This window comes from Manis pentadactyla, chromosome 3 (assembly GCF_030020395.1).
Source record: "Manis pentadactyla isolate mManPen7 chromosome 3, mManPen7.hap1, whole genome shotgun sequence".
Lineage (NCBI taxonomy): Eukaryota > Metazoa > Chordata > Mammalia > Pholidota > Manidae > Manis > Manis pentadactyla.
The window spans coordinates 159,478,136-159,496,549 of record NC_080021.1 but is presented as its reverse complement, the minus strand read 5'-3'; the positions used below and the strand labels follow the sequence as shown (position 1 = coordinate 159,496,549).

The following is an 18,414-nucleotide window of genomic DNA, read 5'->3' as shown; positions in this document are numbered from 1 at the left end:
ATTATACAAATAGAGAACTGATTTTCAAAAGTCAAAATCATGGGAAGAAGCTTGAGAAGGAAGCTTGACTCAAAGTGTCTTTGCTGGAATGGTTTTTTATCTTCACTATAGGAATGCCAACATCTTAGTTGTGATATTGTATTATAATCTCATAAGAGAGTACCATCATGGAAATCTGGGTAAAGCACAGACAGGATCTCTGTTCACGATTTCTTATATGCATATGTCTGAATTTATATTACATCAAAATTTAGAAATTAGTTTTTAAAATTCCTCATATCCCCAAGAATCATAAGGATTAGGTATGGCTTGTTTGCTGTGAACAATTAAATTGATGAGATAACTTGGTCAAATAAAAGGGTAGAAATTCATGGAAAACATAAAGTACTTGGAAATATACAAATCTAGATAATATACAAATTATCAAATATAACAGCAGGAGGTTTGCGCTTTTAATACCTACTTCAAGTACTATTAAGTACACCGAAAACTCTCATGAGAAACTTAATAAGTTATTTCACATAAAAATTTATGCTACTTACACTTTTGTATTAGATGGGATTCTGCTGTTAATAAAGAATACAACACAACAGTGGTTTAAAAAGGCTATAGGGTATGTAGGCATCAACCCCTGCTCTTGCATATCAGTAATGCCAGCAGGCAGCGCCTATTTTTCCAGTAAGCTGTGCTTATTAGCATATAGACCTTCCTTCATATGCTCCCACCTCGTGGTTCTGAGTTAGCTGATGCATTTCCCAGTATTAGTTTACATTATAAGCAACGAACAAAGGGGTCATAAGGAGGCTTAGTGCCTAGATCAGAAAAGCAAAGGCTTTGCCAGAAACCTCCATAGAAGTGCTTATGTTGTATTAGCCAAAACTGTCACACAGTCTGCTACCTACCTGCCTGTATTAGTTTTCTAGGACTATAACAACTAAATACCACAGACTGGGTGGTTTAAAGAACAGAAATGTATTTTCTCAAAGTTTTGGATGCTGGAAGTACAAGACAAAGTGCTGGCAGAACTAGTTTTTCTTTAGGCTTCTCTCCTTGTCTGGTAGACAGTTGCCTTCTTGCTATGTGGTCACATGTCCTCTTTTCTGTGCGCTCACATTCTGGGTGTTTCTTCCTCTTATATGGAAACAAGTCCTATTTGATTCGTGTCTTGAAGTGGATGACTGCTTGTAAGAAATCAACTTTATCTCTCCCTTTAACTGATTTTGGTTTCAAAGGTATTTGCCCATGACATTCACCCGAGTTACACTCTGCATTTTCGGGAAGTGCTATCCTTTGCACCCTTTAGGGGATTCATGTTATTCAGTAGTACCCAGAATATGTACTGTTTGCTCCAGAGGAAACTGACAAAATATTTAAAAGAATTTTTAGTAGCTCTGTAGTCAAAAGCTGGACAGATTGGAAGCTGATATTTAGAAACTGAGAGGGAGTTTTTTAAAGGTCATCTTCCTTAAGGTAATATTAGAACTATGTACCCAGAGGGAAAGTATTTGAGGATAATGTACTTGAATACGTAGATAAAATCATTGAAATTACAACACAATTTTTGAGGAGTTGACAGCAACTGTCCTTATCGTAGAAATCTTTGCAAAACCAGAAATACTACTCTGGAAAGAATTCAAAGTCCACCTATAATTCTTAAATAGACCAGCCTTAATTCCTAACACTGAAGAAAAAAAAATGAAAAAGGAGGTCTTTTAACTTACAAATGGCTCTAGAAGCACCCTTGCCTAAAATCTAGCCCACAGCTTCTCTAAGTTTACTTGTTAAAGACAAATAGAAATCTAAAGTGTCTTCCCATATATGGATAGGTGTAATGTCTCTCTTCAGGTCTGTCTATAAGTTCAAGTATGTCTATATATGTCGTAAGTGGGAGATATTTTTCTATCTCTAGATGGTATTACTAAAATTATTCAGGTTGAAAACAAGTGTTTGTAAGGATTGATCATTCTAAATTTCAGAACTATAATCCAAATTAACCCAAATGTTCTTCAAGTTCATGTGATCTGGGAACATTTTGGCATTAATACTAAATTAGATTGTTGGATTAATTAAAATAGACACATATTTAGAGTTCTCAGCAGTTGAAATGGAAATTTAAATTCTGCAAGGGTTATATTCCGTTACAAAATGATGCCTACATATTGTTTCACACTGATCTGTGACCCTATTTAGACAAGTTCTTAAAACCTGTTTTCATATTTTGACAGACTTCCCAAACTCATTTTTAAATAAGGTCCTTTCATCTCTGGTAATTTTGAGAATTTCAAAAGGGCCCCTGGAATACAGCAGTGTATTTTTTAAAGGGGAGATATTAAACTAATTAGATATATTTATCTGTTATGTTAAAATATGGGGAGCATTGTGTAATAAGTCATGTTAAACATTCTCAAATTATATTTTGTGAAGAAATATGTTACGACAACAAGAGTTTCAGATGTATGAAATTCCTAGAAATCTGATATGCCCTGGTATGTTATCACTTGTAATTATAATTATTGAAATGTTGTATGTTACAGGAATAACCAAATTTCTTTATGAACTACATTATGGTTAACTCTCAATAGATCTATAACCATGGCCATTTTTTAGTCTTTTGCCATTTACAAAGCATTATTGTTTTAAAGAGATGCTTTTACAAAAGAGTCCCTGCAAAAAGATACACGGAAAGGACTTTTGACAAATACAAGGTTCTGATAACCTAAAGATCATAAAACTGAACTGGTAACAATCTCCAGAACCAGAGAAAAAACTGGATTCGAACATAGAATTAATAATTTGGGACTGAATGAACTGAGGAAGATGATTATAATTTTCATGACTCTAATTTCAAACATTGCTGGTTCTCTAAGATTTGATTTTCCAGACTTAAAACCTTTTCTCTTAAGCTGTCTTTGACTTAAAATTATTTGGTAATATACAGCTTTGTAAAGAAATATGAAACATATATTTCTCCCTACCTGATCCCTCCAGAATTCAGAAACTTTCATTGAGTACATTCATTTTCATGGCAATATAGTTACTTGGCATAAGTTCAATATGAATCTCTTTTCCTTATAACACAACAATTGGAAACTGGTGATCTTACAAAGACTTTGATTGGAATATATCAGATTTGAGAGAGAGACATACATAGACTCAGATATGCCCAGAGAGCCTTAAGGAACTAGGGTTGACTTTATGGAGCCAAAGAAGCCCCTTGGCACAATCAGCCTGGTACTTTGCCCACAGGCTTCTCATCAACCTTACAGGTAAGGAATCACTTTCTAGCAGACACAGAAACCTCAGGATATTTTGGGAACCTTGAAATGATGAGAAGTGTTCAACCAAATTTATATGCTCCGCAGATTAAGTCTGATGTAGAGTCCCTCACTTGGCTTTCTTAGTCTCAAGGGGACTTTTAAAGTTCAATCTGAACTTTATGATATTATGAAAAGTTCCAGCACAGCATATTTAAAAATATCTACATGGTTGATCATTATTCTCGTCACATTTATATAATCAGGCCAATTTAATTGGACTTAATTAGAATACAAACGATTATCTATGATAAAAATGAGGGTGATTTAAAAGAAAGATTATGTATCAGGAGCACAGCCATGTGGGTATTAGATTCTAGTTCTGATTAATTTGTCTTCAGGGGTTTGTTCTTTATATATAAACTGGACTGGATCCTGAATTCTTCTTGTTTCCTCATATATCTGGCTAGGACTCTCCAAACTAATGTTTCCAATTTTCTCCTATACTTTTTTTTTTATTAAGGTATCATTGATATACAATCTTACGAAGGTTCCACATGAGCAACATGCTGGTAACAACATTCACCCATATTATCACGTCCCCCACACATGCCATTGCAGTCACTGTCCATCAGCATAGTAAGATGCCACAGTCAATACTTGTCTTCTCTGTGCTATAGTGCCTTCCCTGTGAGCCACCTACATGATGTGTGCTAATCATAATGCCCCTCAGTCCGCTTCTCCCTCCCTCCCAAACAACCCTCCCTATGCCCTTCCTTTTGGTAACCACTAGTCCCTTCTTGGAGTCTGTGAGTCTGCTACTGTTTTGTTCCTTCAGTTTTGATCTGTTGCGATACTCCACAAATGAGGGAAATCATTTGGTACTTGTCTTTCTCCACCAGCCTTATTTCACTGAGTGTCTTACCCTCCAGCTCCATCCATGTTGTTGCAAATGATAGGATTTGTTTTCTTCTCATGGCTGAATAATATGTCATTGTGTATATGTACCACACCTTCTTTATCCATTCATCTACTGAAGGGTACTTAGTCTGCTTCCATATCTTGGCTATTGTAAATAGTGCTGCGATAAACATAGGGGTGCATATGTCTTTTTCAAACGGAGCTCCTGAATTCTTAGAGTAAATTCCTAGGAGTGGAATTCCTGGGTCAAATGGCATTTCTATTTTGAGTTTTTTGAGGAACCTCCATACTGCTTTCCACAATGGGTGAACTAGTTTACATTCCCACCAACAGTGTAGGGGGCTCCCCTTTCTCCACATCCTCACCAGCATTTCTTTATCCTTGTCTTCTGGATGTTGGCCATTGTAATTGCTGTGAGGTAATATCTCATTGGGTTTTAATTTTCATTTCCCTGATAATTAGTGATGTGGAGCATCTTTTCATGTACCTGTTGGCCATCTGAATATTTCTTTGGAAAATAATCTGCTTAGAGCCTCCATCCATTTTTTAATCAGGTTATTTACTTTTTGGGTGTTGAGGTGATATTTTGGATGATAACCCCTTATTGGATATATCATTTACAAATATATTCTCCCATACTGTAGGGTGTCTTTTTGTTCTACTGATGGTGTCTGTTGCTGTACAGAAGCTTTTTACTTTGATGTAGTGCCATATGTTCATTTTGTTTTTGTTTCTCTTGCCTGAAGACAAGTGTTCAGGAAAAAGTTGCTCATGTTTATATTCAAGATTTGCCTATGTTTTCATCTCAGAGTTCTATGGTTTCATGACCAACATTCAGGTCTTTGATCCATTTCAAGTTTACTTTTGTGAATGCAGTTAGACAATAATCTCATTTCATTCTATTACATATTGCTGTCCAGTTTTGCCAACACCGGTTGTTGTAGTGGCTTTTATTTCCCCATTGTATGTCCATGGCTCCTTTATCATATATTAGTTGGTCATATATGTGTTGCTTTCCATCTTGACTCTCTATTCTGTTCCACTGATCCATGGGTCTCTTCTTGTGCTGGTCTAAATTGATTTGATTACTATGGCTTTGTAGTAGAGCTTGAAGTTAGGGAACATAATTTCTCAGCTTTATTCTTCCTTATCTGGATGGATTTGCCTATTGTGGATCTTTTGTGGGTCCATATTAATTTTAGAACTGTCTGTTCTAGTTCACTGAAGAATGCTGGTGATATTTTGATAGGGATTGTATTGACTCTGTAAATTACTTCAGGCAAGGTGGCTATTTTGGCAATATAAATTCTTCCTATCCTTGAGAACAGGATGTATTTCCATTTATTGGTGTCTTCTTCAATGTATTCATGAGTGTCTGGTAGTTTTCAGGGTGTAGCTCTTTCACATTCTTGGTTAGGTTTTTTTGCAGGTATTTTATTCTTTCTCATGCAATTGTAAATTGCTTTGTTTTCCTGATATTTCCCATTCATCACTAGTACATAGGAATGCAACAGATTTCTTTGTATTAATTTTGTATCCTGAAATTTGGTGAATTCAGTTATTAGTTCTAGTGGTTTGGGGGTGGATTCTTTAGGGTTTTTTATGTACAATAGTACGTCATCTGCAAACACTGACAGTTTAACGTATTCCTTACCAATCTGGATGGCTTTTCTTTTTCTGTGTTTTCTGAATGCCATGGCTAGGACCTCCAGTACTATGTTGAATAAAAGTGGGGAGAGTGGGCATCCTTGTCTTGTTCCCAGTCTTAGAGGAAAAGCTATCAGCTTTTTTGCTGTTAAGTATGATGTTGTCTTTGGGTCTGTTATATATGGCATTTGTTATGTTGAGGTCCTTGCCCTCTTTACACATTTTGTTGTGAGTTTGTATCATGAATTGATGTCGAATTTTATCAAATGTCCTTTCAGGACCTATTGAGATGATCATGTGGTTCTTGTCCTTCTTTTTCTTGATGTGATGTAAGATGTTGATGGATCTTTTAATATTGTAACATCATTGCATCCCTGGAATAAATCCCACTTGATCGTCATTGATGATCTTTTTGTTGTATTTTTTAATTTGGTTCGCTAATATTTTGCTGAGTATTTTTGTATCTATGTTCATCAGGGATACCTCTTATCCATCTGACTTGGAATCACTGAGAACTACAGCTGCTATTTTAACTGTAGCTTGCAAACTGAAGCTAGATGACTTGATATAGACTTCAGGAAAATTGTCACAGACCACACTTAAATAATCTTCGTGCCTATTGTTGTGTGGGTTACCTAGGAAATTCACCACAAACATTCAGACTGCAAACCAGGAAATTCTGTCAGCTTGCCACTGTCTACCTTCACCCTCAAGAACAAAATAGGCCTTACTTTGGGAGCCCAACTCCAAGACAGCCTCCTGAAATGAGATATAACTATTTCACTGAACTAACCTGCTATCAAGACTAGAATGGGTCTATGAGATATAAAGCCATCTGTTCACTTAACTTCTAAATTATGAAACTTCTTAAAGTTTCAGAGGTGGGACTGAAGGGTTTTACAACAATCCCCAGGAATATTTCTGTGCCACTCTACCCTAGAACCTAAAAGTTACCAATCTTTGTGAGAACAAGATCCAGGGACCTGCAAATACTTATAGCAATAGGCCAGTTGACTACAACAGACTTTTCCTGAGTCTGCAGGATGTAACTGCTTTATAAGGTTGTTTTTTTGGACAGCAGAGGCAAATAAGTCTATGTTATCAGGATTTATTAATATGGAACTGACAATTGTAGCAATTCTACCAGTTACCTATTTCACAGTTAATTGTGCTTACAAATGTTGGGACAAGACGGTAGGGGCCAGCACTAACACTATGATAATGTATAGGACCCAGGGCTAAAACTGAGGACTTGGAATATTTTGAAATGAATGGGTACAACTTTCTTTCCCCTGATCCTAAAAGAAGCCAGGGAGGGGTCATCATCCCTATACCCCTCAGGACAGAAGAGAATAAAAGAATAGGAGAGGACTGAAATAAGCAGGTAATCCCCTTGGAGAAGCCCTCAGACTTTTCCTCCACTATGGGCCTTGAGCCCTCTAAGCCAACATGTGGGAATTGGACTAGATAATGATAATTATGATAATGGATATATGCAAGACAAACGAAAAACTGGGAAAGCAGAGTAGTAATAGCTTAATTTACATGAAAAATGCCACAGGACTTCAGATCTCCATCATGAACTGTAGATAATGTCATGACACATATCTCCTGGGTTGTTTTAGAGGAGTTAAGAAACCACCAGAAAGACACCATGCTCACCACAAACCCAGCCTCGCTGGAGCCAGAAGATTGTTGATTAAGATTACTGAAATATCTCCTGCTAACTTAATGCTCAAACAATCAGAAAATATCCATGAGCTAATCATGCACGGAAAGCCACTCACTCATAATTTTCATTAAAAATTTCTTGCTTATAAGCCAAATGGGAGCTGTGGGCCTTGAACATTAGCCACGCACACTCCTTGCTTGGTGACCTGTAACAAATGCCCACTATCTTTCACTACATTCTGGTGTCCCTGACGGCTTTCTGTGACATGGCTAGTGGACCCAGGGTTATTTGAGTCAGTAGCACTTCCTTTCCACAGACTTTCCCTAAGCCTGTCCCAGGGCTGCACAATTACAAACACTATCAAGATCGCTGTCCTAAAGCTGCCAGGAATGGCCACAAGGCTATAGCTGTGACCAGATTTTTCAGGCTGGAACCTTGATAAGTGGGACTCAAGGGCAAATCAGTTAAGGTTGGATATCTCCACTTTCACAGGTGCGGGCCTCAGAGAACACCTGCCAAACACAAGCCAAACGCAACAACACGTTAAGATGTGGTACAGAAAATGAACAACCCTTATCTAGGAGATGAGAGCATTTTAGGGTAGGAAGAGATGGCAACATTGACAAGATAAAAAGTATGAGCACAAGCCTGCAGCAATTGGTAGTTCTGTCTCAGGTGGCCCTTACTATGTCACAGATCCAGTTAGTTAGCCAAGAGTAGTTAGGTAAAGCTAAGCAGGTGTCCATGATTAGGCCATCTTGTTCATATGCCAACTGTTCTGATAGCCTCCTATTCACCCCAGTGGTGAGGGAGGGATTCCACCGTAGGGATATGGTGATGGCAACATTTGACACCCAACATGAACAGTAGAGACTGGCAGCAGTTAATTAGTCACATATGCTCACATTTGAGGGTACGAGGACACTGCATGTCACACAAAGGTGCATCGGAGCTGCACTGAAAACAGAGTGAACAACCAGGGGCTATGGGGCCACCCTTCCCTTGTGGTATCAAGAGGGTGAGGTAACCCCTGGGTACTGTGAGAGAATGCCATTGGCTTCACTGAAATATTCCATGAGCTGGCAGGGAAATGAAGCCCAGTACTCAGGAATAAGAAGGAACTGTGTCTGGTTCTTTTGATGAGGAGGGTTGTTTGGTTAGGGAACTTTATCTGTGGGAGTGGAGTGGAGAGGGAATCTGGCCATTTAAGTTCCTTCCAGTTTCACCAGGTATCAAGACAGCCAATAATGTTGGGGCTGAATTTTAGGCCTAATATAGTAACATCTATGGTGATCAACAAAGCTAGCATAGTTGGGGATCCGTTACTGAGGGCCAACCACATGACAAGTATGTATCATTAGTGGAAAATAACTAAGATCCCTGTTCAGTTGGAGTTTTCATCAAGTGGCATGATTCTTTCTGAACGTTTACTTAGCACATATATTGTTATTCTAGTAGAAATAAGAAGTAAAGGAAAGGAAATAATGAAGTTATTTATCTTTTCTAATCTCTTAAACGAAAGAATTCCAAAGGATTGCTGACAAGAGGACTTTCTGAAGATCCCAATCTCTTACATTTTTTCTTTCAGTGTTCTTGATGAAGCAGCATGATAACCTGAAGTGAAAGCACAAACACCTAGAGTGCTTCCAACGACATGCAATGAGGTTATCAGCACTGATTTCTTACTAGGATGTTTGAAAAGAATACAGCGCTTCTCTCTCCTTCTTTCCCAAATCCCAATGAAATGAAGGAGAAACTATACAAATAAAAATAGATCCAAGCAGCACAGCTTATCATGGGGATTGAATAAGGCTGTCTGTTACTGACAGATCAGAGAAAATTATGAGAATTCCCTACAACATAAACCAGATGGAAAGAGATTAATGCTGAATATAAGAGCAGAATCTCACTTTTTCTTGTTACCATTAATCTACAATTACATGAAGAACATTATGTTCACTAGGCTCCCTCTTTCACCAAGTACACCCCCGCCCCATTACAGGCACTGTAGAATCTCATATCTTTAAATAAGTGAGTTTCCTTCAGAACTACTGGAGACCCCACCTCAATGAATTCCAAGCCGAGATTGGCACAGGAAGAAGGCTATGAGCAAGAAAAATTCAATAAGGGCCTGTAATACCTTAGCTGTTGTCTGCCACCTGGGATAAAGTTCTATGAAACTGACCTTCCAACTCAGAAGAAAAGGGGAATGTCTAGAAAACTTGCAGCCTAGAAAGCACAGAGACACAAACAAAAACTGCAGCCCCACTTCTTCATCCCCTTCTCCACAAAATCCCTGAAGGTAAATGTCCTGGTCCCAGAACTTGCCTGTTTCTTATTATATGACTACTTTTTAAGTGGTACAAAGATAAGGTGTGATAAACCATCTGGCATAAGCATTCAATTGATTACTTCAATCTTTAAAATACATAATTCAAGTCCTATTAAAGTATGACTAAAATCTCAAGAGAAACTCATAAATGAAAGCTTAATTTAGTTCTAATATAAGAACTATATATACATATCTCTCCCCTTTCTCTCTTTCTCTCTCTCTCTATTTCAGGATTGTGTTCTCTGTAATTAACAGGAAAAGTTGCAAGCATGCCTTTAAACAGCCTAGGAAGAAAGGCCCTGAGCCTTGCAGCATCTGAATGATGTTGGCGAGCTCCTCACACCTTCCTAGTCAGCTGTGCTTAGCATATAGGCCTTCTTCCTATGTTCCCCACTTCAGGTCCCAAAATGGTTGCTGCTCCTCTGAGTCTCTGCATGCATTTCAGGGAGGGAAAGAAGGGGACAGAAGGTTTACTGCCTGGATCAGAAAGGCTTTGCCATAAACCTCCTCTGTGTGCTTATGTTGTATTGGCCAGAACTGTGTTATATGGACACTGCTACCTACAAACACTGGGAAATCATTTCTATGATTTACAGCCAAGAGAGTCACCACATAGGCTCACTTACTGCTTTGTACTTACAATGACTGATTTGCAGACTTTAATGTTTATCTATTAACCTCTACCATGTAGATTAATTCCAACTGGAGCTGGACCTAAGGGTTTCCAGAGAACCAAAGAAAAGAAGCTTTGGAATCCAGAAGACAGATTAGGAATCCCAGGTCCAGCACTTCCCAGATGTTTGGATGGCACACATTTGGTTTTTCTCCTTAAAAAGTTTCTTTTCGTTTTTGTTGTTGTTTGTCTTAAGAACATGACATGCCTTTTAGTTGTGCCTGTAAAGGCTATGAATCCTACATTTGCATGTCACCCTCACAGTGGGTGCATCCAGCTCTGGCACGTGTACTAGACAAAGCTGCACAAGCTACTTGACTACTCTCAACTTGCTACCTCTCTCTGTATAGTGGGAGAATGGCCACTCCACTGGACCGTTGCAAGTACTCCATTAGACTACCTGGGAAAAAAGTACACAGCCCCATATCCAATGAAACTTACATTTAACATGTGCATTTGCTTTTCAGGACAGCCTTCTAAACGGATTTTTTTTGAGATGACTCAATCCACAATATTCATTCAAACCTCAGTTTTGAGAAGCTTCTCCCCAACTGTTTCTCCTCATGAAAACCCATCTACAAGCACTATCTCTGACCATCTCATAGCTGTGGTCAGGATTTTCTATCCTTTTGTTTGTTAAATTACATAATATTTAGCTTTGGACTAGTGCTGAGTGGGGCCCTCTTGAAATTAGCAACCATCTATAATCTAATAATATTTTATCCCATAGCTGTATCTGTAAAAAAGTGATTGTTGAATCATTACTTTAATTTCAAGTTATCAAAACTTCCTCCAGGTTTCTAATTTGACTGGTGTGGCTGTGGTAATCTGAGTGCATTATGAACACAAGGAAATTAATTAGTTAAAAAAATTATTAAAAAACTATTTTTGAGTTCCTGAAAAATTACTGTCCATCTAGAAAGGTGGATTAATGAGCATATATTAATTTAAACTGCGCTGAATTATTAGAAAAGTGAAATTGGAAGGTTAAAAAAAACCTGACCAAGTAAACATGGAATAAAGAATAATGATTTTTCTCCTGTCACTTGTGTTACCAAAATATTCTCTGAAATTGTGGGATTCTCCTGCTTTTTTTCTTTTCTTTTTTTGGTCTCTGGGTGCGTTCTCCAGATTCTAGGCCTATAGAATACATTCAGAAATGAAGATATTCAAGTAACTGGTTATGATCAAACTACATCCCAATGAACTCAAATGAAGTCGGGGAGAAAGTGCATCATAAACTTAAGATACTGCGTGAGCCTAAAGTTAAATACATTGAGAATTTTAATGGTTTTACTAGAATTTAGAGAGTCATCAGTTCTCCCTCTCTTGTCAACAATTTATACATTCATTCATTATATTTTTATGGATTGATACATCGGACACTACACTTCTTAGTCTATTATCTTATTTAGATTATAATCTTTTTCAGCGAATGTTCATGCTGGAAAACACTGGTTTGTGAGAGAATGGATGAGTTCAATTTTATTTTTCTTTATAGAATTTAGTATAATGGCTGTGCCCATCTTTTATAATAAGAGAAGTCAAATATTAACTTTAGGTATACAAGTGGCTTGAGGGTAAGAAAAAAGAAAACTAAAACTTTAATAGGATCAAGAACAGAAAGATGGGCAAGCAATGTAGGAAAGTTGGGAAGAGTGAAGGGGGAAGGGGAAGCATTCCAAGGACTTGGGTGGGGAAAGGCGTGGATCTTGGACCAGTGACTCAAGATTTAAGTGCTAGTCCAAGAGATATAAAAGCTTTTGGGAGCCAGGCAGGGAAAGCAGCCTGAAGTGCAGGATTGACACACAGGCTGAGGCCAGTAAGCGACAACAGTTTCTAGAGAAAGGCTGAAACGCCCGAGCAGCAGAGATCAGGTCCAGGATGCTGCACCTGTTCTTGTCCCACCTGCTAGGAATCTGGCTACTATTGAGCCAATTTCCCAGAGAGGTCCCAGGAGAGACAGACAAGCTTATTCGAGCATGCGGCAGAGAATTAGTCCGCATCCGGATCGAGCTCTGCGGTACCATGCCCTGGAGAAAAAGGGATCAAGGCCAGAAGCCTCTGCTGGAATTTGAACAGCTCGCAGGTGAGAGCTCCTGCCCTGGCTTTGAGGCTGCACATGCCAAAATGTTTAGTTTTCCCTTGCAACTTGCTTTTCTAGTACGGGTCCCATGAAGGAATCTCAGCAGAGGGAAGGGAAGTAGCAGGAACAGCAAACAGACTCACCTGAGCGGCATTTGGTCCCTCTGACCTCCTGGAAGTCAGGGTGACACAGTTGGGAGCAGGAGGAAGCCACAGAGGAGGTGAGGCTGCCCGCAGGTGCGCAGTATAAGGAACCATGGGCCAGACAGATGGCATGCTGGACCCCAGAAACTATGCAGGGCATCTTGACTTGAGAGGACTGGGGCAACCAGTGATGTATGAGCAGGTTATCAAGTGCTTGTGCAGGCCAAGAGGCACGGGGCAGAACCTGCAGACCACTGATAGGATCCCGGAGTAGTTAACACCAAGGCCTTTAGATTTAAAGGACTTTCCTCTGTAGAAAAGCTTGGCTGTGGCCCATGCCATTGAAAACTTTCTATTTTTAATATTAATTTTACTTGTAAACTTCACTAAAGGGGAGACCCTAGTCTCTTTGAACCAGGTCTTGAAGTTCATTTGTGAGAGAAGGGAGCGAGAAAGCAAAGGGCCTGACAGCCTACAGGAGGAACTGAAGGGGACCAAGAATCAAGGGGAGTTTGCGCTTGAGACAAACACAGATGGAATTCCTATTGATGCTTTAGGTACTTGTAAGGTGCAAGACCTTCAAAAGCAAGATCTCATTATTGATTACTGCTCAAATTTGGAATTATCAAAAAATACTGTTAGTTATAGAGCATTTATACACAGAAACCAGAAGCGAACTTTAGGTAGCAGTGGAATTTTTAAAGAAGAATAGGCTAATCTTATCAATGTCAGGGATCATTTTAAACTCAGAGAAGGGAACCTCAATTATGAATAATTCTTTTATCTTTCATAACATATATGCAATTTATGATAAACCACAATAATATTTTATATGCCATATGCATATCCTGTGTCTGAGTAACACTCATGTAAAATCATTTGCACACTAAGTATGTTGACCCTTTTATGGGATTTAAAGCAGAATTATAAAACTATTTTTCTACATTATTGGTCAAAGATTCATTTATTTCATACATGTTTTTACATAATTCCTGTATAGTATAAATAGAAAACTACTACAGAGTTTAGGAATTTACTGATTCAAAATAGGGAAGTGTGGATTGCATTGCATTTGCTTCATTAATTCACTTTTTCTGGATAAATAGTATGTTTATATCAAAGACTGAAAATATACATTATACAATAAGGACGAAATGATGAGAAATCTTACATACTAAATGAGATGTGAAAACATTTGTGAATTTAATAAGAAAATGAAAATATGTATATTAAGTGAGGAACGGGAAAGGATATTAACATTTGGAGAAATATATGAATATCTCCTGCATTTTCACTTAACATTATACTGTGAGAAGTTTCTCACACTATTATTCTCCAAAGACATAATTTTAAGATTCTTTATAATATGCAGTATCATAGATCTACTATATATAGTTAACAATTGTTAGTGGACATGGCTTCCTTTCTCAGCTGCTGGATTGTGCATGTTTATGTATAGATACTTGGCCAAATTTATATTTCTGTAGGAGAGACTTGTTATATTAAAGTATTTTAAAAGAACTGTCTTTATTGCTACTCAGTGCATAATTTAACTGTAAATAACCTAACAAAATATTGCCTGCAAGTAAGGATCAAGAGAAAGTTTAAATTACTAGTTAAGAATCATCTTGAAAATACATGTGAATAATTTGGGATTCATACGTTTTAAAAGCGGGATTTTTAGTTTTGTGCTTACATTATTGAATTATTAGCTAACCATGTCCCCCACAATGTATGCAGAAGTAACACTTACTGCATCACTTCTAAAAGTACATATTTTAACGTATGAGAGGTCTATGCTGGTGAGATTTTACTCCAAAATATACTGATGAATAGGTGTTTGTATGAGTCAGGGAGATTAGAATATTACACATTACTTAGATTCCAGCACCTAAAGTTGTGGATTGCAAATGTTTCCAATTGAAAACATGATTTTAATAAAAGGGTATCATAGAGGCAATAAAAGCAGTGTTAGGAAGTGTGAAGACAGCAAATCAAAAAAAGCTTCTGCCCAGCAAAATGAATAATCAACACACTGAGAAGGCAATCTATGGAATGGTAAAATATTGGCAGACCACATTTATGATGAGGGGTTAATTTCCAAAACACGTAAAGTACCCCTATAACTCAATTGAAAAAAAACTAGTAACTTGATTAAGACAGGAGCTAAACACTTGAAGAGACATTAACCCAAAGAAGACATACAAATAGCCCACAGGAAGAAGAAAAGATGCTCCCCATCACTAATCATCAGGCAAATAGAAATCAAAACCACAATGAGATACACTTTGCACCTGACAGCATGGCCCTTATCAACAAAAGAAAACAAAGTATTGTTCATGATAAGGAGAAACTGGAACCCTTGTATACAGTTGGTAGGGAAGCAGCCACATAGAATATAGTATGAAGGTTCCTAAAAAAATAAAATTTACCATATGATCCAGCAATCCCACTTCTGGGTATTTATCCAAAAGTATTGAAATCAGAATCCTGAAAAGATACTTCACTTGCACATTCATTGCAGTGCTATTCACAGTAGCTAAGATGTGGAAACAACTTAAATGTCCACCCACAGATGAATGAATAAAGTATGTGGGTATATACATGTAATGGAATATTATTCTGTCCGAAAAAGAGGAAATCCTGCAATATGCAATAACATGGATGAACCTGGAAAATACTATGTTATGCAAATAAAAGCCTGTAACAGAGGGACAAATACTACATGATTCCACTTACAAGTATTTAAAATAGTCAAACTCATAGAAGCAAAGAATACAGTAGTGGTTGCAAGGGACTGGGAGAAGGAAGAAATAGGGAGTAGTTAATAAATGTGTATAAAGTTCAATTATTCAAGGTGAACTGGTTCTAGAAATCTGATGTAGAAGGTTGTATGTATGGATAACTGCTATATTGGAAACTTAAAATTCTGTTTAAAGGGCAGGTATTATGCTAAATGTTCTTACACCAAAAATTAAAAGACAACATATTATATGGGAATTCTGTTATATTTTTATGAATTTTCTGAAACTTCAAAAAGTATTTCCACATAATGGGTTTTTAAATTGTTAAAAGAAAAAAAAGAATGCTCAAAACTAGCTTCCGAATAAACATAGTACACAGTACAATTACTTTGTGTGGCTCATTCATTTGTGGGAAGCTACTATCAGCTTTTCTCTGCATTCAATAAGCTCTAAACTGCAAAAAGTTTAAGTTAGAGCAAAGAGAATGTATCATAAGAATGAAATTTATGATGTTTTACTGAGGGAAAATGAAAAAACTTCTACTAAAAAATGGTATAAATTCTCATCTGTCATTGTCAGTTTATAACTTAAATAAAAGAGACCATTAGGAGGAAGGAAAAATACTGGTTTTTTTTTCACGGAAAACTACAACTGTTGAAGTTGGTTGAAAGGAGAGCATTTAAAACTCTTACTACAGAACTCATAGGAAGTGGACCAGCCCAGACCATTCATACCTGGGTGAAGGCATGTTTTTTTTCCTACTCAGTCGCTTTTCTGCTCAGGTTACCCAGAAGCCCAACTTCCAAGCTTAGATTTATGTCTCTTGGCCTCATTGTTTCCACTGTTCGAAGAGTAATGTCTTACTAATAAGCTTTTGGAAAAGGACAGTTTTGCTGTTAATGATGTGATCAAGGTTTATGGTGTAATTTATGTTTATTTATCTGTGCTTCAAATTTTTTGGTGATAAGACTCAAAATTATGTTAGTAGGATAGATAAGGTTAGCAGAAAATTCACATGACTGAAAGTATTTTGAGAACAGGAAATATGTTTTCTTTTTATTTATATCCCCAATCTGGCAGTGCCAGAGACATGTGAACAATAAATATTCATCTGAACTTAATGGATATAAACAAGGAAGACTTCAGCTGATTCCTGCAAAGTTCCCAGTCCAAGTACCAACCTTCATATGTGCCCATCCTGGGATGTTGTTTAAGAACAGGCTTCTTTTGTAGGGAACGTACAGAACTTGCTCACTGCATGATCCATAGCACTGGAACGAAAACCATCAGAGTATGTGAGTCAGTACACACACACCACAATAGATACTAATCTTTTCTTAAAGGTGAGATTATTTGGTTAGTGTTCTTTTAACCCAGTTCTCTATTTAATGTAAAATACTACTGATTTGGAGTAAATACTCTGGGACAAAGAAATTGTTAAATAGATATATGAGGAATGTCAGAGATCTCAAGCGTGTCAGATCATAGCATTTGGAAATTCTGCTAGTTTTTACACTTCATCTTGGAATAGTAACTTGGCACCATGAAACATTTGATAGTTTATAATAAATAACATGTTTTTCAAGGGTTACTGTCATAACTCAGAATTTTCTTAGTAATGGAAGAAAATTACTCGGGTACGAAACATTCATCTATGGTCAAACAGCATTTTTCAGACACAAGATGACTTCAGAAATGTCAGGTGGAGTCTAAAGTGCTATGACAGAATATTAAGAGGAACTGAGGAGAGATGACAGAGGGTCTAAGTAGAGTAAAGCAATTATAATGTTATAATACTTAAGCTCCCAACTACAAAAATCCAGCTTGTTTAGATATCAGGATACTTGCTGATTCTGTTCTGATGTTTAATTCTCTTGAGGCAATGTTTTCCTTTATATCTATGCAAAATTTTGTAGGTTTTTTTTGGTTCTTTAACATAAATATTTTTCTCTTCCCCCCTTTTGTGAACCTAGAAATCATGCCATCCTCCATTACCGAAGATGCAGAAACCTTAAATACGATGTTGGAATTCATTCCCCATTTGCCACAGAAGACAAATGAAACACTGTCTGAGAAACAGCTATCACTGCCAGAGTTACAAAACCCTGCATTAAGGGATACACATCTTAACTTTGAAGAATTCCAGAAAAATATTCTTAGGAGACAAAATGAAAAAGAAAACAATAATTCAGAATTAAAAAACTCAGGCTTAGAGAAGCATTCCCGAGAAGAGAGACAGGTCCTTATATCACTGGCAGACAAGTGTTGTTCAATAGGTTGCAGTGTAAAAGAACTTTCTAAAATATGCTGAGATAAAAATATTTCTGTATTTCTTCTAATACTCAAATGTATTCTCAATTACATATTACTGATGCCTCTGTCTCCCCAATATTAGAAAACGAGAAATTACTAGTGTTTGGGATTTTTTCTCGGTGCAAAAGAAAATGTTCCTTTCAATATTGTAGTTTCTGCTAATAAAGCCTTTTATGCAAAGAAGTATGTTTGCCTTTTTCATTAGTGGTACAGTTACATTACTGTTTTTTTAATGCTGTTAATTGCTTCTTTATCACTTTCACCACAAACAATTAATGCAAGTTTTAAAAATAATTTCTAAGAAGTTTAGTAAAATTCTATGTCCTCAATTAGTGAGAGTGGACAAGTCTATTTTTGAAAGTTCTATTTGATAAATTATAATCTATGATCCATTCCTTTTATTCCAGACCTATAAGCAAATATTCTTTCACCATTTTCTATCAAACAAATTATTTTAATAGCAAAAGATAAAAGAATAACTCAAGTCACACAGTGCCTAACACCAGGTATATAAAATGGACCAAAATGTTTTATTGATGTTAACTCTTAGATCATCTGTGTAAAGAGTCACAAAACTTGGACTTCTCCAATAGATTGAATTTAAAAGAATTGTGCCTTGTTGAACAACT

At 37.0% G+C, this 18,414-nt stretch overlaps 1 protein-coding gene across 1 annotated transcript; it reads left to right on the top strand.

The window, feature by feature from the left end:
* Positions 1–12,251: 12,251 nt before the first annotated feature.
* On the top strand, positions 12,252–17,967 carry LOC130683182 (prorelaxin-like). The gene is made up of 2 exons (XM_057499433.1): positions 12,252–12,588; positions 17,446–17,967. Exons 1-2 carry the CDS (start codon positions 12,384–12,386, stop codon positions 17,781–17,783), a joined length of 543 nt encoding a protein of 180 aa, XP_057355416.1. The 5' UTR covers positions 12,252–12,383; the 3' UTR covers positions 17,784–17,967.
* The last annotated feature ends 447 nt before the right edge of the window (positions 17,968–18,414 follow it).